The 26,454-nt window shown below is 40.5% G+C and overlaps 1 protein-coding gene across 1 annotated transcript; it reads right to left on the bottom strand.

The window, feature by feature from the left end:
- Nucleotides 1-26,270, bottom strand: POLE (DNA polymerase epsilon, catalytic subunit). The gene is made up of 45 exons (XM_089502457.1): nt 26,181-26,270; nt 25,354-25,508; nt 24,450-24,591; nt 24,072-24,152; nt 23,877-23,984; nt 23,269-23,379; nt 23,103-23,188; nt 22,902-23,021; nt 22,437-22,569; nt 22,014-22,127; nt 21,581-21,793; nt 20,214-20,321; nt 20,004-20,132; nt 19,684-19,786; nt 19,394-19,540; nt 18,769-18,914; nt 18,110-18,258; nt 17,932-18,024; nt 17,228-17,372; nt 16,995-17,152; nt 16,725-16,920; nt 15,250-15,464; nt 14,741-14,843; nt 14,584-14,664; nt 12,074-12,196; nt 8,352-8,564; nt 8,053-8,265; nt 7,828-7,971; nt 7,539-7,679; nt 7,227-7,380; nt 6,826-6,932; nt 6,509-6,685; nt 6,189-6,412; nt 5,660-5,880; nt 4,365-4,566; nt 4,021-4,194; nt 3,356-3,481; nt 3,145-3,277; nt 2,873-3,056; nt 2,377-2,508; nt 1,986-2,179; nt 613-813; nt 400-525; nt 197-286; nt 1-114 (listed from the first exon to the last, which is right to left on the bottom strand). Exons 2-45 carry the CDS (start codon nt 25,362-25,364, stop codon nt 1-3), a joined length of 6,285 nt encoding a protein of 2,094 aa, XP_089358583.1. The 5' UTR covers nt 25,365-25,508; nt 26,181-26,270.
- Between the last annotated feature and the right edge of the window lie 184 nt (nt 26,271-26,454).

Genomic DNA, 26,454 nt, shown 5'->3' with positions numbered 1-26,454 from the left:
TCATTTATTTAAAGTAGGGTTTTGCTGCATCAGCCACATAATAGTTTCCAGGAGGTGGGGCATTTTATAATGCTGGGCAATATTGCGAAAAGCATCCACTTGCTCCATGAGTGTCTGAAAGACAAATAAATGAGCAAAATCAATAAAAAACAAAAATACCTGACGTTTATTCCTGGCCTTTCCAAGCAACACATACCTTTACTGAAATAGTGAGATTGAAGTCTCCAGCACAGTTACAGTATATGGGCATGTTTGCTTCTTTGACACCCTTACACTTCATGCAAACCTGACAGCAGAAACAGATTAACATATGAATATCATGTGAGTGTAGTAAAATAGAGCAAGGAAAGAGGAAGCATGCCAACAGACACAAAATGTATATAAAGCAACCATACTGACCAAATCTTGTAAAGTAAAAGCCATCATCTTCTTCTGTAGAGCTTCTACTAGAGCCATCTCTATGCCATCAGAGTCATACTCAGTCTGGCAATTCGTACAAACCCACTGGGGAAGCACAGAGCCATCCTGAAATGAGGCAAAATAGCGAAGTATAAAGCAGTGTCCTTTGCCACAGGACATAACTATACAGAAGATTACAATGACTGTACTGACCTGACCAAGGGAGGGGTCCTTGCATAAATCAAGGTCTCGACAAAAGTTACAGTTCCTGCATATAATCTCTGGCAGAATGTAGGAACGACAAGGATCTTTGAACTGCGCCTCATCCGAAAACTCCCCCACATCAATCAACCGCAGGAGATCCCTCTTCAGTTTGTTGACCTGGTTAGTTATATTTGGATCCAGAGACAAGACCTGTGGGTCACATTCATAAGGTTGGGATTCTATATACTTTCATGAAAGAGGATTATGCTCAACTTGAAAATCTCTGCAGGTATGAGACTGGAAATCATTTTAACGTATTAAAACTTCACAAATGGCAAAGCAACCTGCAAACAATCAAACATTTTACATCGGACTTGTCATAAATTACCCTTGGCCACAAAATCAACCAGACTGAAAGTTTAGTCATTAATGAATGGTACATTTAGCTTGGTTACTTGCATTGTATACAAATGATATTTTAGTTTTTACCAATATCCACAAAACATATTGGTTTCCTTAAAAAAATGATTTGGGTATTTCTATTTAATGGACACAGGAATTGAACTGTGCATGTGTATAATATTACGGTAGCAGACCCGTAAACACCCATCAATTGTTTTCAGCATTATGTGCAAAAACAGTTTAGTAGTTAATTATTAATGCTGTATGGGCCATAAAGCAGACTGCACCCATTTCCTTTTAACTTCATAACCTTAGAAGAAACAATAGCACCGCAGATGATAAATAAAACTGATATCCCCCTGACGGGATAGGCACTCTGTGGGGGGGGGGGGGTTGGCTAAATGGCTAAAGATGTATACAGCTGGCACTGAAAGGGTTAATGGAAACACGTGATGAAACCTGGAAGTAGGAGTATCCCCCAGCATATAAGTAAGTACATGGGTATGATGAAGTATTTAGACACTTTTTACCTTGGCAGATTGTTTTTTTACACTGGTTTGTGGAACTTTTTTTTTTTTTTTTTTTTAAAGATTCCTGGTTTACCGGTGGTTTGCATTTGCGCATTAAAGTGTGTCTTATACATTTTGTCGCTTAATATTGGTCAGTGATACTATGCCATTGGATGTTTTTATTTGTTCTAGAAGCTTGGAATAAAAGAAAGGTCTTTGGATGAGCCTGTTTTTCTATACATCTTTTTGCCTTTTCAGTATTGCACTATTGCTTGTTTGTTCCCTTCATAAACTTGCATTTTTCTTGCAATTCTGTTTTTTTTTTTTTATTGTTTACGTTGTGCATCCACAGTATACATGTTCACTCCTTATATAGGATAGCGATTACCATAATCTCACATAATACAGTCAAGCTCTATCCTATACGGTCATTACCCTTGTCTGTGCAACCACGGTTTTTGTATTGGTTACCTCACACACATATTTGATGAACTCCAAGGCCGGGTTATTGAGCGGCAGATATGACCCGGGTAAAACGGGGAACATTTCAGAGGGCTCAGTAGCATGACGTGTCCCAGTCAATTTCTTTTGGATCTTCTGGGTGATGGTGAAAAAGTTTTGCGTTAACTCGTTAGCCACATAATCCTGGGAAAAGGTAATCAGACCTAGAAAACAAAGATGGGCAAATGTAATAAGTAAGATGTCTGGATATAGAAAGCAAGAATAATTCCAGAATTTAACAATGTTTGCTATTACAATTTTCTTAAATTATAATATTAAAGAGAAAGTTCATAATTCCCCTAATCTATTAACCTTTACATTGCCTTCACACTGAATACCATGTGTCATATGTGGTCTGTACCTGGCATGGCCCCTGTCTCTCCCTCGGGCTCCTGTGAAACCTGGCTGTTCTGTCTGCGTTTTATTGGAGTGCTCCCGGGTGCATTCCGTCTCATCTCCTCTCGCATGCTGTGATACACAGCCACAACGTACGCTGAAGGAAAGAAGGAAAGAAGCATTCAGACCCTCTAATTGAAAAAATGCAATGGGAAACATTTTGTTCAGACTAGGAAAACACCTGATGCCATATTATTTAACAATACGTTCTACAGTCATTCTGTAATTCAGCATGATTTGTTATTTAAAAGAGCTAAGATACACAAACAAGTTAAGCAAAAAAAAAAAAAACCCCAAACATTATTTGAACCCGTAAAACCCCATATATATGGTTTTCACTGCCATACCTGACCAGTGGCACTGAACCATGCAGGATAGGCTGGCTTATGAGAGTACAGAATTCTACTGTGTGTGTATTATTATACCAGACACAAATTACATGAAAGAAAAATGCTGCTCACCAGAGACTATCATTAGAAAGTAACTCTGGCAAGAGGCTGCCTGTGGAAGGTACTGGACAATATTCCAGTTGTTCTCCAGAGACTCTTCAACTTCATCTTCTGGATCTTCATGGTCTGAAGGAACATCAGCTTCTTCCTCCTCCTCCTCACTACCCTCATCCTCAGATTTCTTTGGCTTTGCTTTCTGGAAATGACCATGTGAAAATATTTTAATGCAAAGAACGTCTATACCACCTTCTTTACTATTTCATTTTGAGATTGTAGGGTCTGACCTCTCCATAATGAACACTAGATGGTAGCTTTCCTTTGATCCCACCATAGTTTGCTGGATCCATCCACAGCAGGAACTCCCAACATCGAGAAAATGAAATTGTGAGCGAGTGAAAGATCTCCCGCGAGTGTATGCTGCAAATGTAAAAAAGCTCATAGCAGCCCTGTAAACCAAGAGTGTCAACTAAACCATTGCACCCACAGTGTACTTACCTCTGGGTGATGTATTCTACGTAAGCAATAGCATCATCAACTCTGCGCTTCTTGGTGCATAGGATAATGCGGTTGAAGTTAGCATAAACCACAGATGAGCCCAATCGTTTGAATTCTGCTACCAGCCTATAGAAAAATTGAGGCAAGATTGAGAGAAAAAATGAACAAAATTTACAGAATACAGTTAATATAGATAGTTAAGTTGAGTAATATTAGCATCTCTCCTAGATACAGATTACCCTGACATAAGGTTTTGTTAAGGGCTTTAACTGATAAAGCCAGGTATAATATCATAGAAAGCTCTGTTACAGAATTTCTTGTTCATATGGTCCTTGACCAAGGCATAGTCCAGCACTGAGAATGTAGGGTTTTTTCAGTAGTTCTGAGACTCTTAACATTTTTTTTGTGATCAATGTTTTGATACCATAAAGAGAAAATAGCACAGGAAACCTGTTCTCCTGAATGCTTGTACAAATAAGTCCACCCACTCTCACCTTGAGTGGTTAAAGACACAAAAATAAAAAGTTTTGAGTAAGATTTCACTGCAAAAAAAATAAAGACAAGGTGTCGTCGTCACCATTAAACAGAGTTGCATAGCCATGCAGCTCCTAACTATGTTTGAATGGTTTAGTGGGGGAGCTGGGGAAATTCAGCATTTGACTCACTGAAGAAACAGTTTTTTCATCATGTTGTGGAGGGTTCGATGAAGAGCAGGGTCATAAAGCAGTGAAGATGGGGTTCTCAGCCAACGATAGAAGTGCATAACCTGGTTATCTGCATATGCGTTGTGATACTGAGTGATCTCCTTCACCCAGCCAACAACCATACTTTTCAGAATCCTGCAAATAAATGATACCATGTCTTACATTACGATCTTCACAACATCATCAGAGTCATTTAGGTCATGTTCTTATTGAGATTACTGTTTACAACCATAGTATCTTTTTTCATGTATCTACATTATTAAATGGAGACCCTCTCCTACTTTGGGAGAGACTTCTCACCATACCTGAAAGTGTTGGAGCAAAGCGCTGTTTCATCATAACTGGCCACAGAACTGGTTTGGTTCCCAGTGACCATATCTTCAAGAGATGCCTGTTGTAGGACATCAAAACTGATTCCCATACTGCCAGCACCTTCCAGATCATTAATGTGGTGAGACTGCAGGATGCTGTTCACTGCCAAGCTCTGGATATCAAGTTCCACACACACTAGAAAATGGTAAGGTAGGCAGAGTAAGTATGCACAGAAAATTATACACAAAAGAGAATTGTCAAAAAAAAAAAGTTTTGTGATAAATCACCACTAATCAGGCATTTTTACAGAAATGCACAGTTTCATTCAAAACGGTCTGGAACGATAGGAAACGTCAGCAGGTTTGAGATTAGGCCTCAGGCGTTATCATTCCGAACATAATGCATAATATGTATATATAATAAAAATAACTACTTACATATACACAAACTTGTGTATATTATATATAAAACGTGTTGTAGCACTTAACATTACAGTACGTGACACTTAGTTTAACCCCTTAAGGACTGGAATTTTGAACACTTTGTGACCCAGATTGTTATAAAAAAAAAACCCAAAACTTACAGCTAAACGGTCTGTGACTTTACATGGTCTTTCACTTTTTGGGAAGATATAGTTGCAATTTTAAGACTTGATCGTAAACACACAATTTTTTTTCAGCGGGATGTTTTTTTTTTCCACATTTTCTTTCAGCTGGGTGGTTCCATTATCGTTGTCATGGTGACATCACCGGAGTCTTGTTTTTTTTTAATGTTATTCCTTTTTTTTATTTTAATGAGCATATAGTGGACTGGCCCTATGGGTACTATCGGTCTCAGGAGCCATCACACTGGGGCTCCAGATTTTTTGTTTTTGCTGAATGCCTCGATAGTGAGGCAGTTTAGCATCACCAACTATTGATTGCTTCCTAAGCTCTTTTAAGCAGCTGGCTGCAGTCATATTGACTATTGCAAATGTGCCCATTCCTGAGAGCCATCACACAGAGCCCTGCAACCATTTCTGTTGTTGCTGAATTACTCAATATCACGGCATTGCAGTAATACGGTTTAAGTGAAGTTTGTTCATTAAAACCTTTAACACGCCTCGTACCTCACTGATCGTTCAGGGTTTAATAAAACTGCAGATTATGCTAATTGGCACCAAGACCTCGCTGCATGCTACGGAAGACATGGTAAGATTCAACAGCAGCAACACCAGCATGGTATGAAAAATAAGATTGGGTTTTAGCAATACACATTAGTTTTTAGAAATGTATAATGGTGTGCTTACCAGTGTTAAAGCACCCAGGGTGGTTGATCTCCACAGATGCCCTCTCATCAAATTCCATAACTAAACGGTTGTCATCTGCTTCCTTGCCTCCTAGATCAGGCCGGGAGCTTGGGGATAGCCATAGCAGGTGATTGTGTCGACGAAGATGTCTTGAGAAGAACAAGTCGGAACCAAACGTGGATACATCATCTGGCAAGTTGCCCACGGGGAGGTGATAATACCTGGGGCGCCGGAAAGAAAAATTTGCACAAAAGATACATAGGTAGAACCGCAATAAACTCTTAAAATCTAAGCTACCACAAAACATGAGGCATTTAGTAGACGTCAGACACATATTACTGATTTTCCAAAATTAATGATTTTAAAACAAAAAAAAAAAAAAAAAAAAAAAGATTACTGTAGAAATCTTGTACAGCTGAAGTTGTTCCCCACAATAAACAAAAAAGAAACCCCAAAAACCCAACGATCATAATATAAATGGAACATTAGGAAAATGGCCAGATGCTAGCCCACCTTCCAAATACCTTACCTGGCCATCTCAAATGCCTGGGAAAGGCAACTGTCCAAATTAAGGTAATGACGGATCATGCGTTTGGCTCCATGGCGTTGCCAGTCGAGAACATTATAGTTTATGTCATCTACCACACGCACCGGAACAATAGGAAACTCCTCCAGAACAGGCATTCCTGAAGCCAACCTCCGCCAATCCCAGTTAGACTGCATGGCAATAAGGGTTGGTCCTCTTCTCTCATCCTTTGGCACAATAGAGTTTTTTAAAAACACATAATTAGCTTATAATGCTTACGGCACGTTGCGGTCACAATATGGAGCTGCAACATCTCCCCTCACCTTGTAACTCAGGAGCAATCTTTGGATCGCTCTGTAGACAGATTTTAAGTCTGTTTCTGCTCGAACCTCAAAGACGTGCTTTTCCGGGGGTAACAATTCAGACTCCAACCTCTCCAACATTGCTGTACGCTCTGCTGTATACATAGCGCTAAGGTTTGGCATCTGATTGCTACGTACCTGCGTTGATAAGGATGCAACAATGTGCAACACAATTGGACTTTACAATACTTGCAACAATTTTAAACATTACAAGCCACACAACTTGGCCACTTTAGCAGAGCAACAGCGTTGTGTTACCGAACATTAACACCTCTTACCGTATCCACCACAAAGACTGCCGATTTACGCTGAGATGGGATGAAAAGACCAAACAGGGCCTTGTTCCCCTGAGAATTGTGATACAAATATATATGTCTGATGCTTCCTGTAAAGAAAATACATTGCGTATGGTCACTATGTTGTACACGTGCACACAAATCTTGAAGGACAAGATCTTTTTAATAGTTTGCCAAATGTCAATGGTACTATAAAGACAATGATAGTGATTTAAACGCTTATACCTGATCGGGGGTATACGAGGTAATATGTAAATTGAGAGAAGCTACAGGTCACAACCATAAATTTGCTGAGCAAAGAGTTGTGAACTGCGGAAAGTTTGTGCGGAAGAAAATGCTTAAAATGTTTGCAGGTTTTGATGTAAGAAGTGGTAATGTCCTACCTGGTTCAAGGTAGCTGTACTGAGCCAAAGACTTCATTTCCAAGTGTTCAAGCTCAAAGATTTCAGCTTCCCTTCCTGAGAGATGGCGGACCAGCTGCTTGTTAACCATACAAACGCATCCCAACTGGATCAATGCACGGAACAAAAGTGGAACCTAGGCAAGGGATATTACAGTGAGTAGGGATAAGGGCAATGCAATAAGGTACAACCTTAGATATGGGCAAATAATGCCTTAAACCTGAATATGCAATGTGTTGGTACTGTATTGTCCAGGAGTTAGATTTAGTTGTAAGCAGCCATATCTAAGTGTACCTGGGTCTCATACACTCCCTCAATGTCAGGTGCTGACAAGTCGGCATTGATCTCATTGATGTGTTCTTGGTACATGTCTTCTGGTACTGAATATTCATAGAGATTATACACTGGGTTTGCTCTGGGCAGAATCCTGTTCACCTGTTGAAACAAATTTAAAGAAATGTAAGAAAATCAGTGGAATGTGAATAATCTCTTAAATGCACTTAAATGTAAAAGAATTAGAGACAGCAACTAAGGAAATAAAACAAGACACAAAGGAAAATGCTCTATATACACACACACACACCTTTCTGTACACAGCTCCTTCCTCTGGTTTAGGAACTCGCTGGTTGACATAGAAGACACGAGGGATATTGAATTTGATGCAGTGCAAGTCACTGCCAATGACAGCCCATAGACGGAAAAGTCCAGGCTGGCTGCTCTCCCCTATCTGGAAGACACATTCAATGTAAGCATAACTCAGTTCGTGATGACTTCCGTGTGCAGCCTAAGCAGAAAGCATCTTACCAACCTGCACAATTTGCCAGGGCATGTCCAGGATACTGCGAGCCGTTCGTCGCAGAAAGCTACCTAGACCTGCTGCCTGGGTTTCTCGTATCACCCCACCAGATCCAGGAGCAGCATCCCCATCCTCTAGTCTTCGTCTTTTCTGTCTTTCTTTACGCTGCCGTGCTTGCAGTTCCCACTTCTTTTTGTGGTAACGTAGCCATACCAGTCTTTCTTCCTATAGATATGTATATAGATAAGTAAGTGTCTTCCTAGTACAACATATTCTCCAGATTTAGGAGAGAGCTGACTAGTCCTACTCACCTTTGTGGTACCCATTGGGGGAGGTGGTCCCAGCACTTCTCTCCAGGACTGCGTGAGGGCCACATCCTGAGAGTCGCCCTGACTCTCCTCGGCGGTTGGCACACGCTTCCTCTTCGTAGTGATAGGAATTGCTGGCTGTAGGCGTTTGCCTACACCAAAATCCTCCATGTCTGGGGTTTGGGAAGACAGTGGCTGATGCAGCTGAGCTGTGACCTAACATACAACACAGAAATTGTTGGTGGCTTTGATATTTCATGCACTGTGAAAACTGAATTAAATTTAAAATAAATTCAACATAGTTGGGCAAGTGTAGCCTGGGTTTGGCTACTAATGGCTATCCATTTTTGCCAAACCTGACAAAATCTCTTAATAGTGTTGCACTTTAATAGTAAAAAGAGTAGATAGGAGATATGGTATTTAAACGAGTAACAAATTAATATTCAAAGACTAATCCTACATTTATATAGATAGATTTAACTTTCCATACATTCATGTCTGTTTCCCTAATTGAAACAAGATGGCAGATTGGTGAGTCACATTACAAGCAAACAAATAGAGAAAACCTCTATTACATTTCCATTTGCTTTATAGCCAGAAACCTCTTTATCCCATATCACAGAAAGTAAATACACTTGTTATATCCGATTACTGATATCCAACTGACCTGTGGTGACGGGGTTGGCTACAACGGCAGTAATTCCAGTTGTAATACCACTTTGTTTGTTATTAACTGACCGCACGCTTATGGAGGCCAGCCATAACTGGATGGAATGGCAAGGGAAATGTCTAATGCTAATATAATATTAATGATACATATGGAATTTCAAAACATTAGCAATTGGAAACTGAAAAGGGATTTTCTTGTACTTAGTTATCCTGTGCCGATAATTCCTGTAATGAATCAAGCCCCAAGATGAGGCTATTGTCCAGTCATGGGACTACAAATATTACATTATACAGTATATGGACAAATGTATTGGGACACAGCTTAATTATTGAAATTAGGTGTTACAATCAGACCCATTGCCACAGGTGTTTATAATAGGGCTGCAACTAACGATTATTTTAATAATCGATTAGTTGGCCGATTATTTTTTTGATTAATCGGATAAAAAAAAATTTTTTTTTCAATTTAAAATAATGTAATAAAAAAACGTACAATTTACACTTTCATCTCTTTATTGCAATGGCCTCTCTCTCTCTATTCACCTTCTTATTTTACTGACATAATAATAAAAGCTACAAGAACCCAAACACAGTGTTTCTCAAACTAGGTTTAAATACTAAGTTATTAGTAAATATTAATTCATATGTTAACCATTTTGCATATTTAATAAAAACTATGAGAAAAAAAAAGCCTTGTTTAAATTTTTTTTATTTACCAAACTGCCCCCAGTTATGCACATCTGACCCCCAGCTTGCCACTCTGCCCCCATATATGCCTTATACCTCTTATATGCCAGTGATATGCAACTGAGCCCCCTGATATACCTTTTGCCCCCAGATATGTTTTATACCCCCCTGATATGCCTAATATCGATATACCTTATACCCCCTATATGCCCTGAAATTCATAATACCCCCCATACACCACTATAACTCACTCATACACCACTCTGGCTCCTCCCCCTCCCATACACCACTCTGCCTCCTCCCCCCTCCCATACTCCACTCTGCCTCCTCCCCCCTCCCATACTGCACTCTGCCTCCTCCCCCCTCCCATACTCCACTCTGCCTCCTCCCCCTCCCATACTCCACTCTGCCTCCTCCCCCCTCCCATACTCCACTCTGCCTCCTCCCCCCTCCCATACACCGCTCTGCCTCTCTACCCGGCTCCGTTACCGACAGGAACTTTCACTGCAGCTTCATAGAAGCCTCAGCGTACGTGAAGGTGAGTAACGGAGGCTGTCTGTGCGATGCAGACCCCCACCGGCTGACAGAGAGGATGATCCTCTGTCAGCCGGTGGGGGTCTAAACGATGCGCACAGACAGCCTCCGTTACTCACCTTCACTTACGCTGAGGCTGCTATGAAGTCAGTAACGGAGCCGGGTAGAGAGGCAGAGTGATGTATGGGAGGGGGGAGGAGGCAGAGCAGTGTATGGGAGGGGGAGAGGGGAGGGGGAGAGAGACGGAAGTGAGAGACCGGCCGACAGTGAGGGGAATCCAGGTCCCCTGCAGCGTTGCGGGGGAATCTGGATTCTAGTGTTATAATCCGATCTCTGTTTGAGGTCGGATAATAATTTTTATAAAATCGATAAAAATCGATAATGAAAATCGTTGACAACTATTTTCATTATCGATTATTATCGATTAGTTGTTCCAGCCCTAGTTTCTAATCAAGCACCTAGCCATGCACTCTGCATTTACAAAAAATTTTGAAAAATATGGGTTGTTCTGAAGAGGTCAGTGAATTCTAGCGTGGTACTGTGATAAAATGCACCTCCGCAACAGGTCAGCTCGTGAAATTTACTCCCTGCTAGATATTCTAGGTTCAGCTGTAATCATTGGAAGTGTTTAGGAACAGCAGCAACTCAGCCTCTAAGCAGAAGACCATGTAAAGTCAACATTAGCACAAGCACTGAGCATTGGAAGCTTCAATAAAAGTGTTTCAATGGCCAAGCATCTGCAGACAACCAAAGATCACTATATGCAATGCGGCTCAGCTAAAGCGGTGTAAAAGTACACTGCCACTGGACTCAGGAATCACACTTCACTACCAGGAACTCTGATGGACAGCTGTGGGTTTGACAGATGTCTGGCGAACGCTACCTACTGTAATGCATAGTGCCTACTGTAAAGTTTGGTGAGGGAGGTATGAAGGTCTGGGGCTGTTTCTTCACGGTTTATAATAGGCCCCTTAGTTCCATTTTACTGAATTGTATGCTTCAAACTTTGGGAGCATTTTGGGGAAGGCCCTTTCCTGTTCCAGCATGATTGTGCCCCAGTGCACACGAGGCCCATAAAGACATGGTTGGATGAGTTTGTGGAGGAACTCGAGTGGCCCACACAAAGCCCTGACACCTTAACCCCATGAGACACTTTTGGTATGAATTAGAATGTAGTTTGCTTGCCAGAGATTTTGGCTAAAAGGGCACAAACTCCCACAGACACAAAATCTTGTGGAAACACAGAAGAGAGGGCGCACCTTCATACTAATGCCCATGGTTTTGGAATGGGATGTCTAACAAGCTCATATAGGTGTGATGGTCATGTGCCCAAATACTTTTGGTCATATATTGTACCTCATACTAAAAATGTGACTGGCATAGCAGCACCACCAGCCCTGAGTTCCTAGCACCGTAAGCTACCTTTGCAGCTGGCATGGGAGCCAGCACTTTAGCACACACATTCAAATGAGGGGGTCTACACCGGACCACTCTCTTACCTCACGTTGATCGGAAAATTATATATTATATATACTTTGATCTACAAAATCATATATAGTGTTTGGGGTTTACTATTTTGTAGGATGTTGCCAAGCTAGCTAAATGACTATTATGATAAATACTACAAAAAATGTGTTTATATGGTATTCATACTGAATGTTGGACTATACATTTAAAAATACTACAAAATCAACACCCCATTTGTTTTTCAAAAAACTAGTAGTGCGAGTACACATTGATCAACAAGATTAAATAACGACAAAAGGCATCATTACATGGTTAGCACATATATATAGGTTTGAGCTACGTAAATCAGTAATGTCGGATTACATTACCTGTCTCTTGCCCTCACTGGTGAACAGTTCGTTAATCCTCTTCTGCTTGTAAATATCATTTTTCTCCAGCAGTTTTTTGTGAAGCCAGTCTGGATGCCTTACACGGGGTACAGGATTCTTAACCTGAGTAAGAAAAAAAAAAAATTATAGTAATATCTAGGTTGTTGAGCTACAAAGACCCAGAGCAGCAATTTGCCACAGCTGTGAATAGACCTAGCTTCCCATATTACCCTTTCTGCAACTACATTACAGTTCGTAGATTAGCAATAAATAAATGTGACTGTGTGGCCCCCTAACTACTGAAATCCGTATCCCCTGAACAGCCTTAGCATATTAGTTTGTGTGTCTTGTCCACAGATATGGAATCAGCACAAGATATTATACAATATGATTGAAGATGCAGCATTAGAATGATCGTAGCACTAAGATAATTGTGTTATAAAACATGACAGCCGGGATACGAAAAGGCCCCACTTTTTATGTAAAATTACTTGATAAAGTCTTCAGTTTTAGGTAATACTTATTGAGCCATCATAGACAGGGGAGGGCTGGCAGCCTAAGGCCTGGGGGGCAAGTCTAGTCAACTGGCCCATTGCACCATCAAAGCGGCTGCGAGCGACATTGAAAGCGGCCGTCGTGCGGCAGTCACTCCACCAGCGCCTAATGAAATTAAAGTGGCCGGCGTGCACGCACCGCATGCCTCAGCTCTTCATCCCACCACTTTTAAGACGTGGGAAGAGGAGCTGAGGAATGGCCGTTGGGTCTGACAGCCGCATGATGCAGGGGGGTACCTAGAGTATTTGGCACCTGTGGCAGACCCTGTATGTGGCACCCCCCCCCCACACTTTAAAACTGCATAGTTTCTATGGATAGGCAAACATTGACAGGGGTACAGCATATTTGTTATCATTATATGCTTAGGGATTATGCAGTACCACCGTCAATGTGTGCCTATAGATTGAGCCAGACACTGACAACCCCTATCACTATATACTAAGCCAAACATTGATGTGGTGTAGACTTACCACTTTAGTGACTGGCATAGTATATAGTAGGGATGCACCGAAATGAAAATTCTGGACTGAAACTAAAAATTCAGCATTCACTTTAAAATACTTTATTAAAAGTAACACCAAAATTAGACAAAAAAATCAACAACAATATTAACACATATATATATACATATATATATACATATATATATATATATACACATACACACATATATAACAACAATCACAATCCTATCATGCCCAGGTTCTAGCATGTGCTGGCTGACTTAGCATGATAGGAGTGTGATTGCTGTTTGCAATTATATATATATATATATATATATATATATATATATTAATACTGTCATTGAATTATTCTGTCCAATAAAAGTGTTAACACACCGAAGTTGGACCAAAAAATAATTTATAACAGCAATCACACTCCTATCATGCCTAGGCAGCCACTACATGCTGGAATCTGGGCATGAAAGGAATGTGATTACGGACTCCCTATGCCAAGCTATCCCCCAACACGTACACATCCATGCTATCTGGAACCCTCATTCACAAACATTCAGCATAACACCCATCACTCTCACACACTTACATTCAGCATAACACCCATCACTCTCACACACTTACATTCAGCATAACACCCATCACTCTCACACACTTACATTCAGCATAACACCCATCACTCTCACACACTTACTAATCCACTCTCTCCTACCTTTTCTTCTTTCACTCTCACTTTTCCTCCTCCTCCTCCTCTTCTTCTACTTCCTGTCCTTTCGGTGTACTGAGCGCGGAAGACGGTGGGCGTGGCTTCAGTGTTGTGCGCCGGGATTTCACATCAAGTCCCGGCGCACAGCCACAGTTGCCGCGCGCATCGTTTCTGGAGGCGTGCCGGCATGGTGGCACCCCTCAGATGAGCGGCAGCCGGGGCGGACCGCCCCCCTCCCCCGCCCGCCAGGTACGCATGACGGCCGCATTTAATCCTGCTCGCGGCCGCTTAGTTTTTAACTTTGCGGCCGCAGCCGCATTGAATGCTCGTCTGCCGGTCGTCCGTCCGGCCCACCGGCCCGGATTTAGGGCGGCCTGGGGGGCAATTGCCCCCCTGCCCCCCGGCCCAGCCCGCCCCTGATCATAGAAGAAAAGCCACATAAGCTTTCAAGACCTCAGGGGTACCTTAAATAAAGTTTGTGATATTGTAACATGTGACATTCATAGATATGCAGATTGCAAGAACATTACAAAAGTTGTTGTGCAAGCAAGGAATTTAGAGGGAAAATTTAAATTTTGCTTTTATATGTACACCTATGTCACAGCCTTCCGTTTGCCTATCTTTGCAAGATTCTACGGTGAAATACAATCTTTGCTGTTAGAGTGAAAGAGCTTTTTATAAATGTCAAATTCACATTATTTCTTTTGACATTTTTTTATTTATTTTTAAACAGTCCTTTAGGATTAAGGAATCCATTCCTGCACATGGCCGAGTTGTAGAGCAAAGCTTCTGACCTGCTGTAACGCTGCTGGAATAGTGATGATCTTCTGAATAGCGCTGCCCAACCTCTCAATGTAGTAGTCCCAGTCAAGAATCTAAAAAGAGAGAAATGGTTAGGGTGATGGACAGATTGGCCAGAACAACAATGAACAGGACTAGATTGGGACCAACCGATCGAATATCCAGGTCCTGCAGGGAAGGATTCTTCAGCCACTTGCGCAGATAGTGTCGCTTGACTCCCAGTTCAGCTTGGAAGATTGCCAGAGGGATAGCTCTGAATAAAAACACATCAGAAACAAAAAGTCAAACACCTCCAGCATCATCAAACGCAGATAAAAAGCAACAGCCATGCAATGTTTGACACAACAATAACGAAGGAATGCCATACAAATTCACGTCCTGAAGCATGTATACATGCGTGCAACACACCCGCTTTTTCACTGCGATGGATTTTCATAAATGCAAACAATAAAAGCTACGTATCAAAAGTATTTATGAAATAAAGTTAAAAATAATGCAATCAGCAGGAAAGTTACATTATATGCTCTAACTGCTCCACTTTGCACCTGAATTGCTCTTTATAAGTAACTCTCGTATCACTTTTAATGCAAACATACACAATGAACTCTTGCTGTGCCAACACAAAATGTATAAAGTATATATACTGGATCTGTTCCCACCTCTCTGTGACTGGAGAACCCTCAGGTTTGCGAGAAATGACATAACGACAGCTCAGGCCAGCGTCCTTTACCATCTGGTCTCCCAGGAACTCCGCGAGACGTTTGGCAGTGCTGATAGAGGTGGATTTCTGCTCTCCATAGTCCTCCAAGCGTCGGGACATGGATCGGTTTTCAGAGATCAACTCAAATAGCTCAGAGTCTGGCATATTAGCTGCCTGAGGGAGATGGGAAGGCAGACGGGAGAAGATGAGCGGCTACAGCATGTTCTAAAAGGGGACAAGCTCTATCCTCAAAGCCACTGATCAATGTGATTTACCAGATTGGCATTTGCAAATATCTTTCCAGTTTCTCTCCATAACTCAGTAAACCCAAGAAATTAGTGAATTAACAGTACAGAAATATTACAAGTAAAGGCAATATTCTCTAGAAGATAGACTTGGATAGCTGAGTAACGCAGCATGTCATATTGTTTACAAACAGAAGAGCTCCAACAGCTTTTTTTTTTTAAGCTAAATTAACGGCAAAACATTAATTTTACCTTCAAAGTTAAAATATACTGTTGAATATAACTTATTGATAACCAGTGTGATGCCCTAGAGGCAATTTTACTGGCAACTTGCCCTTATGTCCTTGAGCCTATTTTACTGGCGTCATACCGAGATTAGCCTTTTGGGCTAAAGAAAACATTTGGTTGTAAGTACATACTGTGCATTATTGCAAACGGCGACACTTGCATTCAGTGGCATGGATACTATGTCGATTTCCCTTTCATTTTGAAACAAAAGCAATTTCCAGTATGTTTACATTTTGCAATGAGCATTAAACTGGGTCATATTTTTGTTCCAACCCGTGTTATAGACTTGGGCAATCGTATGTCAATTTCTAAAGCTACAGCTGAAAAGGCAGTCAAGGTGAAAACGCTTCATACTCTTACTTAAAGGTACCAAGCAACCCTGAGTGAAACAGTTTATACCCAAATGCTGTTTACAGAGATTTTTGATATACAAGAATATTCTCATCCTGTCTCCGAGTCCACTGTACCTTGGGCATTATCTAGTTTTGAATAAGGCTGAAACACACATACGTTATGCGTTTTCAACTCCAGCATCTCTCATATGTGTTGGTACCTCACACGAATATCAAGAAATCATGCTCTGCTCGAAATATGTTGAAGTGATCCAACTTCGACTTCTTTGTCGCTATTTTCTTACATTTAGCTCTGACAGTTTATAATGATGACCTGTATATACTGTTTTATGCTTAAATTGAAGTCATGCTCTAATAACTTTGAACAAAAAAAAAAAAATATTAAAACTTTCACCAAACCCTGCTTTCTTAATGACTTGCACAAAAAGCTAGTGTTACTCTTAAAAGCTAGTGTTACTCTTAAAAGATAGTACTGTCTATCTTCATAGATTTTCACAAGTGTCACATTGGGTTTGCACAGAACTTTAACTTTTGACTTTCCTCCTCACCTTGCTGTACAACACATCCAGCCAGTAATCGGCGACCTTGGCCACCGATGCATAGACCTCCTCCAATGTACTGCCCTTTAAGAAAGCCTCAAACACTGAGGACTGGAATATCTTAATTAGTTGCAGCTCTCCACGGCGCTTCACCTCAAATCCTTTTAGCTCAGCAAGGGAGCCGTCCTCATTAAATACTGCATACCTGTAGAGCGGATCAGAGGTGTTAAGGTGAGGAGGAAGATATACAGTAAAGCTAACTTTAGCGTATACACCAACCTTTTTTTCAGCTTCTTCCCTTCCTCTTTGGAGGCTGGGAGGATCATGGCTAGGTAGGGACCATCTACCTCAAAGAAAATACTGTTTTCGGAGCGAGTGATGTAAGTAAGTGTGGCTGGGTCACTCAGTTCCTGGTATTGATGGTTTGTAAATCCCTCCTAAGGAAAGAGTTGGGTCAAATACTTAAAGTCTTTGCCATCATTACCGACAAAACATGTTTGTGAGGTTCTTACCTTAACTAGAATGTTAAGCATAGCACCGGGGTAGGATATTGTCACTTTGGGCTTTTTTGCATTAGTGGATTTCATAACAAAGTTCTCAGGAAAGCTGTTGGGGAGGACACACCAGATCCCATCAGTGTCCAACTCAAGTGGCCGTCTGAATAAAAAGAGAAAGATTACTATCCTGATATGACTCACAAGGAAATGAGAATATCCAAATGAAGACCCAGTAATGTTTCCCTTTACACTATCCTGTAGCCTTTTAAGTTGGGCTGAAACAACTAATCGACTTAATTGATAATGAAAGTAGTGGTCATTGATTTTCATTACTGTTTAATTGGTCTGGGCACAACACGCACGTAAGTTTAACTTACTTAAGACAGATGCTACATTGGCGCATAGTGGAGAAGACACACCAGACTGCTGTCAGGTATGTATTAAATCGCTCCCTCCCACCCTTTCACTCTGATCCGATCCCCAGTCCCCAATGCCCCTATTCCCCTCATTAACTCCCTCCCACCCTCTGGTCTGCAAGTTAAATAAACCCGCTCCCACCCTTCAGTCTGGTTCCAAGTTCCCATCATTAACTTCCCTGGTCCCCTCGTTAAATTATTTTTTAAATAAACGAAAAATTGAATTATACTAAGCAAAACATAGGACTTAAACAAAAAACGCTATTTATAAATCAATAGGAGTGATTAAGTTATACAACACACCCAATTTGCTCTATCAGTTCCCGTGCCTGGGTGATGATGTTGGCTCCTGTATAGCAGACTATTCCAGCCATTTCCATAGAATACCAGCGTGCTCTGGAGGGAGAAGGGCAGATAAATACGCAAAGGTATACAAATTCCATCATAAACCTGTCTGAAAACCCACAAGCCAAAAACATACCCTTTGCGCATGACATATCCGTAGAAGGAATTCAGAATGCACTTGTGAGCAAGCTGCAGGGATTCGTATAAGATTTCCATGTTCTTGCATCGCTTCACCTCAGCAGCATCACCACTCTCGCATGCAGAAGACAATTTCTTCTTCCATACCTTGAGAATACATGAGAAAAAAAAAAAATTACATAACGGTAGTCCTGGCCCAGTCTAGTGAATTATTCGAGTAGGTATAGACTAATACTCTACACTAAGATATGCCCTTTACTGTAATACAGCCGGTCATTTAAGAAGGGCAATTACTACTGTGGCAGATGGCAGGAAGGAGGTCAAATCTCTCTATTGGCAAAACCCGTGTGACCGGGATGGAAAGGGGTTAAAGGAACTGGCAGGGCAACCCATCAACTTCTGAACTAAACACCTATTGAGGCTGAGACATTGACGACATGCACTGGAGAAATAGGGCTAGCTTATTTTTTTCAGTAATAGAACTACCCTAGCCTGGGGAAATTAGAATTACCCACCAGCTCCCTTTTAACGTTTGGCTGATAAAATGAGACTTGAGCAGATATTTATTTTTCTAATAATTTTTGGGATTTGCCCCCACTCTTCTAGGTTGGTAGGTGGCAGACAGATATTTACCATGACTGGTTTGAAAGTACTCACCTTGTGCAGACCTTTGAACTCGTATCTACGATCTCTGAAAGCTCGAACTGTGTCTACATAGAAGGAATTCTCACGCTGGCAGATAGTTGTGACTCTATCCTCCAGCTTGGTCACATGGATCTTTTTGTAAGCTTTCCGACAGTAATCTGACAAAGAACAAAGTAAGAAATTGGCAAGAAATTCTAGTCTGATACGTGCATTGGATCCCACGAAGATAGGCTATTTTACCAGCTGTTTAATGCGTATAAAAAGCACTCAGGGATTTTGCCTTCAGACAATAGAGATAACATAAGCAACAATGGCTTGTATAAAGTAACAATCAGTATTTGTAACACCTTGGCAGTAGCATACCATTAGTGTTCTCAAACTTATTGCATCTGCTTTTAGTGGAGATTAGAGGTATATTATTGCCAAGATGTTACATTTACTGATTGTTTTAACTTAAAATGGTTATTTTGAACTATACCTTATTTTAATTTTACCCACAACACAAATGTGGAGAACAAAAGTTTGCTGGCTAGCAGTCTGGTCAACACTATCTAAAAAGAAAGGTACAACCAGATGTACAATAAATGCAGAATGTTCACCATGTCATCCACCGTAGGTGCAGAGCACATTCACCCACCTGCCAGACGTTTCTTTTCATACTTGGCCTGCTCCTCTCGTGTCAGCTCATGAAATGCTCGCGGGGGCTTCCCAGGAAAGAGAGGAGGGAATTTTTCTGATTCCAGCTGTTGTTGTATTCGATGATATTCACTGCGACTAGCAGGCACTGAACAAGTTCAAATAAGAGAACACACTTTTACCTAATACATCTTTACTTCCACAAAGACTCCGTTTTTATACAAGCTCCTTCTTTCCTATTTTGTGCAGCATGAATTACAATGTAAAATGGAGCAGAAAAACGTAACTTACTTAACTCCCCCCTCCACTGCCATGTCATCTTGCGTTGGCACGTTGCTCCAGGCTTGTTAAAATCACAGGCAGCGCAGGTCACTTCATCCACCATAGCAGAGGGCTGCACAAAGTGTAAGTTGGAAGCAAAGATTTAGTTACCGAAGGAAAAAAAAAAAAAAAGTATTTTACAATATTTACAACATGTGAACGACAACTATTAAAAAGTGTAATCTCACGGACATGAACATGAACACAAATGACTTTTTTGTAACCATGAAAACCAGACAATATTACATCACTGTTTCTCCAGATATCTCACAAGATAAGGTGTTACTAACCTGGAGACGGTTCGTAAGGATAATATTGGGGTACATTGCCCCCACATCCAGATGGTAAATGAGAGGACACTCAATTCTGTTTGGCACCTCCTTCAGACTGGTAAGTTTCCTCTTTATTTCATCACAGACCTGCAATTAGGAGAGTAAGGTATTATTGGAGCAAGGCTACGAGGAGGTGCTAAATCACGTCCACTTACACCGAGCGCTTACCTCCTGGAAATTAGTAACTTGCTCCAGTGGAACTTTCTCCTCCTCTTCTATAGCATGGCGCATGGTCAACTCTACACGTTCCAGTAGGAAGTCAAAGGCTGCTGGGTTCTAGAGAAAGTATTTTATAACTAAACTTTGTTTAGTATTAGAACTGATGTATAGGCAAATGGTGCTTAGGCTGTAAAGAACAACATTTCTTTGTGACTTACCAAATAACTCCGATAAGTTGATGTGGTTTCTCAAGCTGAATAACTCATGTCCAAACAGAATTTTTAAAAAAACTATACCCGCACAATATAAAAAAAGCAGGCTGAAGTGTGGAAAGTTAACGATGAGGTTTATTTCATCTTTGTTAAAAAGTGAAGTACAGCATGGACATACACCAAGCAACACAGCCCGACAGGTTTTGTCCTTAGGACTTAATCACAAACTAACCAAGCACGAAAAGAAACCGTGATGTCCAGAGGAGTACATTAACAATAAAAAAAGGTAAGCAACCACACCTAATACGGCCAATGGGAGAAGAATACATCTGCCAAGACTTAAGTGAAGGCAAATCAATTAAAACTATTAAACTCCAGAATTTTCAAATCTTAAACTTGAGTATTCTGGTGTTCAGTGGTTTTCTTCATTGAATGTCAGTTTTATTCTGCTCCTATTGACCGTAAGGTATGGTAGCTCACCTGCTCCATCCTTAATTAATTCTTTTGGTGCTTGGTTAGTCTGATAAAGTGCATCGAAGGACATAACGAGTCGGACTGTATTGCTTGGCATTATGAGTGTCTGTGCTGTACAAGGATGAAATTAACCTCACTAGTTTTTTAATCATTGAAAAACATGTCTATATAGATCACCTGAGCATGGTATATACATTTTTATATGGTTTTGTACTGGCAGACAAGAGCTATTGCCCACCCTTCTCTTGGCTAGCCAAAAACCAATTATAACAGAGTGTGGGCTATATTTTATTACAAAACTAGTGGTTTCTAAGAATCTGCTGATATTAAGATTGCGACTGTGTTCATTTGGTCACAATGATTTGCAGCATGCAAGCCAGAAAACGCACATAGGATATTAAACCAAAAAGAAATGTATATGGTATCATCAAAGGGGCTTCCACTTCTAAAGATAAACATGCTTCAAAATAAATATATATATATACACACACACACACGTTTTTTTCCCCATTGATTATTTTGTTTAAATATTTTTGATCCTCATTGTTGGTCACAGAGCCCCCTTTGCCCTGAATCGCAGCAGTTGTGATCAGCCTGCAGGAGGACCTGAAACAACTGTGTAAGAATCTTCTAGCATTATCCTCAACCTCTATACTCATGTTTATTAAAAAGGACAAGCAATCTACTGACCATTTTAAAGCGGCATGGGATGTCGCTACGGAAAACACCAGACTCCAGTGCCTCCACATGGCCTCCAACATATGTCTCAGAATCCAGAACATGGCCATCACTGGTTAGTTTGTTGAACACAGCCTCTTGTTTATTGGGGAAAATGATGTTTGCATGATAGGCCTGGACCATCAGCAGAGCCTCACAAAGAGTCCCTGAGCCTTTTCTCAAGACCTGCACCACAAGAGTATAACGGAACATTAAAATGCATCCATACCAACATGCCAAGAGAAAACTGACCTTTATAACACTGGGTGTTATATATATTAAAGTAAAAAAAACAAAACACCTAAAAATAAACTCAGTGGGTAAAACAGCAGAATTTTCATGAAGCACTGAATTTCCAGTTACTAACACAGTAAGAAATATTAGCAATAGTGCTGGTCTCCGTTACCTCATCTGGCTCCATGGGGATGATGGTACAAAGTGCAAAAATGAAGGGGTGAACATACTTCATATACATGTAATAAGTAGCAACTGCATCTGACACAGAGTATGTTGCCAGGACCTAAAGAAGAACAAAACAATACGTGAGGAAGCCAACTAAAAGCAATAATTTGACAAGAAAGATGTAAATATCCTGAATACTGCAGATTAGCACAAGGGGTGTCTAACCCAAAGCTCACATGCAGCACAGTTTGTTTTCAAAAGCACGGATACAACAGCTGCCAGAAGCTCTAGTTGCAGGAGAGCTAAATACTCAGCCCTCGTCATGGAGGAAGGCATTACGCATTACAGTGGACACGTTAATATAAAGGGTGTAAGAATCTGTTTAGACGAACATATTTTCTTATATATGTTATTATAGCATCAGTACCTGTGGCTCTTCGGTAGCCATCCTACACATCTCCTCCGGGTCAAGTTCCACTGGGTCATAGCCCAGCTTGGCCTTAGCAGCGGCTTTCAAATTGTGGCTACCAACAGGAAGGTAACTGTCTCTTTTCACCCACCTGCAGAGAAAGCCAACATGCCAAGTTTTAGACAAATAGCCAAAAAAACCTACATCATCTTTATACCTTAATGAAACACAACATATAGCATGTGTACAGCTTTTTATGAAGGTAATTAGGATAGGGGTATCCCATTAGAGACATTACTGGAAATGATTTCAGGATCATTATAGGTCCACCCTACTGCATTGCTGTATTTAGGGGGTTGGCAAGTATCGAGTTTTATTTATTGTTAATGCAGTTCCCTCAATAATATACCGAGGCAAATTAATGCCAAACAGTGAGTAATGATGTGGATGGTTCATGCTATTCTTCTTCTGTTGGGGGATCACCTTAGACAATCCATGTGAATGCAGGATGGAGACTTATACTCCCCCTGGCTGTCTTTTTGGAAGCCAATCTCTTGAAGCATGCTCATTCCATGCACTGCAGCTCGAGTTTCTACAAAAGGCCTAAAACAAAACACAAAGTTGAATCCATAATGTGAAAGAAGACTTCATATATGTTAGCGTGTATAGAGTGAATGTAATTACCAGTCAAAGAAATCCCCGTTATATGTAACAATTATGCTTGGCTTGGTCTCCTGGACATGTTCAAACCATCGCTGGATCAGATGTGCCTGTAAACAAGGACAAAGAAAGGTGAGTGCCATGTACCAGAGAAAATTTAAACTAAGTAGAAGGTATCCAAGTGTGTTACCTCATCCGGTTCATTAAATACACAGAAAGGTCCTTCATATTCTGGTTTTGGAGTGAACTCAAAATCCTCAATGTCTTCAGATACAATCTCCCGATTTGTGATCAGGTACCCCTTTGACAATGTGACACAAAGTCAGTGAACCACAAAACACAATTAATACTTACATTGGACTGTCCTAGGAGAGCTTATCCTAGTTTTTATAAAAAGCATTGATATACTAGCAAATGACTGCAGTTTAATGCACCAGAAGGCTCTCTGCCAAGACAGGTTAAATAATTTATAGATTTTAAAAACTATGTGCACATACACAGAATGGCAACTGCTGTTTATTAAACACAAGCGAGAGAAAGCTCTTCTTGCACACATTGTTTAATATAATTCATTTTTTGTTAAAGAATAGTGCACAAAATCCCCCATTACCCACAAGCACAGTGCACAGACCACATAGACCAGTTCCTTTATAGGACATGTGAAGTGGTCTGGCGCTATTTATAAAAACATTTTGCCTTTATGTACCATAATTCATATCAACTACCTTTACTGTAAAACAGAAAATGCCTACTGCGGTACAAAAGAAATATCAAAAGGCTGTGAAATACTAAACCAACCTGTCCATCAATCATATAGGAGATCATCATAATTTGGTCAGTTTCAGCATCAGGAAACTTTAGAGGCAGCTTTGTTGTTTCAATGTCAAATGCCAAAACGACTGGGTCCTGAAAGAAAAGGCAATGAACAAAGCCATTTAATAAAGACATAGAAAATAAAAGAATATGTAGAATGTGGCAGCCAACGTCACTCACCGGCCTTTCCACAAGGTCATCCCGTCTTGTGATCTCTGGAGGATAGGAGCCTCCACGATATCTAATATTGTACCAGTGAGCCTGTGGAGAAAGCAAGGCCACAAATAGATTAAGATACTAATCACTCTCAGACATTTATGAAATTGTGTTAAATACCACAAAGTAGTGTTTTTTTTTATTTATTTCAAAAGTTTAAAACAAATAGCCCCCCCATGTTGTAACCCTCTCATCTATCTCCACACACTGAAAATATGCACTGAACTGTGTTCAGTTAGATCACCACTGCCTAGCAAGAGACCATGCAGAATGTGTTCTGCTAAAATTTTAATGCATCATCATCAGGGTTATTAGAAAGAGGTAAAAATAAAATAAACTTACAACATGAATCTTGAGGTCAATGGAAAGTCGAACGTGGTATGGCACATCATACTCTCTTATGTCCACTATATTCTCCATCTGATTAGATATCTTCTTAGAAGGACCTTCTTCCTCTCCGGCCGCATTGCTCCCTGCCAGAGCACTGCACATACAGCAAAGGACGTGAAGTGACACACAAACAACCTTTATAACTACTAGGGACTACCATTTCATTGAAGATCATTTCGTAAAGTGTAAACAACCCTTCAAAGGAATAAAGCTCAGCTAGAGTTATCAGCCGGAGGTTTCTAACAAGATAAATGAGTCGGGGAGTTTGCTAGAGGTCAGGTACCCGATACAGTTCTACTTACCGAGAGCTTCTTTCAAAAGCCAATCCCTGGTGACATTACAAATAGAACTCCTCCGTCGTACCTGAAGTAGGGCAGCATTCAACACTTAGAAGCCCCTCAACTCCCGGAGAGCCCCAGTGTTTAACAAAGTCTAGTCCTGCCATACTTCAGGTACGGAGGGAATCCTATCCGTAGCGTCACCTGGGATGGCAAGGAAAAATATATTGATCTATATAATAAAAAAAAAAGTTTCAAGTAAGAATATGTTCAACACTCAGGCCATTTTTATGTCTTTTGATTAATGACAGAAGGTTGTCCTATGTAACAGGTCCCCAATAATTTATATATGCGATTACCTGTATGGTTATCGTACTGTACTTCCTGAATTTACAGTCATTTAAAAGCCCCGTATGATTTTTACAACAGCTTTGAAAAACCTTAACCATCCTTTACAGTGCAGTCTAGGTTCATCACTGTCCTGAACTGCTGGGGAACTCAGTGTCAGTTTCTCCATTTTAAAACATTATTATGGTCTCCTGTTCAGGCCAAACGTGAAGTACTGCAAGAGTCAATACCTAGAAAGCATAGCTGTGTAAGTGTCACTGGCATGGTCCCGCTCCTTATTCTTTCGCACAGCAGGAAAAATCTCTTTCCTCACTTTAACCAGGTCATCCACAGTGTGGAAATACAATTTTATGTAATTTCGCTTTAGCCCCACAAGATGATTTGGCTGCAAAACGTAGAAAAAAAAAACAAAAAAAAACCATGACAATGATTGAACAACCTTTCCTCAAAAATTCCTGAATATACGATAACGGCATTGGAAAGGAACAGCCCAAGTGATAAAATCTCACGCACAGCTAAAAATGAGTAAGGCTACCTCAAGCTAAAAGCAGGTAAGGCTTGGTAGCTTGCCCTATGGTAAGTTCTTAGGTTTTCACTCTTTGTTTCCTCTTTACAAGAATAATCCCAGACATACATTCAGCCCTTACTGGCCTTCTTAGTGAGATGCGGTTGGTATACCTTTAAACACAGGGGTCTATTCACTAAAGGGAGAATTTTGATTAACACCTTCACTTCATACTTATTATGCAGAGCCAACACTGGAAAGAGTCACCAGAAGGGCTGAGCTAGTACTGTAAAATGCATAATTCAATGTAAGGAGAATGAAGAAATCTCAATGATTTAACTATATGTTAAACAGGGCTAGCCAAACTCCTCCTGCACAAGAGTATAGAGTATACCTAACGTATAGGTCAAAGAGCTGAAACAACTCTATATATCTATATACACACACAATTCTTCATCTTAAAAATGCATCAAAGTTGCCCCCTGGTTATGCATTAACTTGCAATGCGAACTGGGTAATCAGATATTAAACCAACAGCCCACAAATACTAACCAAATCAAGATCTTCTTTTGGAATGGTCTCCAGTTTTACCAGCTTCCCTTGAAATTTCTTGGAAAGAAAAGACGAGACCTCCCTTTCACAGCCCTGGAGATATAATAATATATATATAAAAAAGCCTGAAGATTTTAGAATATATATCTTTTTTACAGTAGTAATTGTGTCATATGGTGGTGATTTCAATTAGTAGTAAGACTGATTTAGATAGAATCACTGTAGAATGACAAAATTACTCAAACAGTAATGCAATTACTCAACTGACGGCCAT

The sequence above is a fragment of the Sceloporus occidentalis genome, unplaced genomic scaffold (genome assembly GCF_023333645.1).
Source record: "Sceloporus occidentalis isolate IW3139 unplaced genomic scaffold, rSceOcc1.0.p SCAF_204, whole genome shotgun sequence".
NCBI classification, from domain to species: domain Eukaryota; kingdom Metazoa; phylum Chordata; class Lepidosauria; order Squamata; family Phrynosomatidae; genus Sceloporus; species Sceloporus occidentalis.
Note: the sequence above shows the minus strand (reverse complement) of the source record. Positions and strands in the feature narration are given on the sequence as shown.

What these genes read in the sequence shown, in the direction of transcription:
- POLE (XM_089502457.1), bottom strand. An exon ending in ATTCACATGGATTGTCTAAG is followed by an intron (nt 22,570 to 22,901) that starts GTGATCCCCCAA and finishes CTTTCTCTGCAG; the next exon opens with GTGGGTGAAAAGAGACAGTT. An exon ending in GGGAAGAAGCTGAAAAAAAG is followed by an intron (nt 16,921 to 16,994) that starts GTTGGTGTATAC and finishes TCCGCTCTACAG; the next exon opens with GTATGCAGTATTTAATGAGG.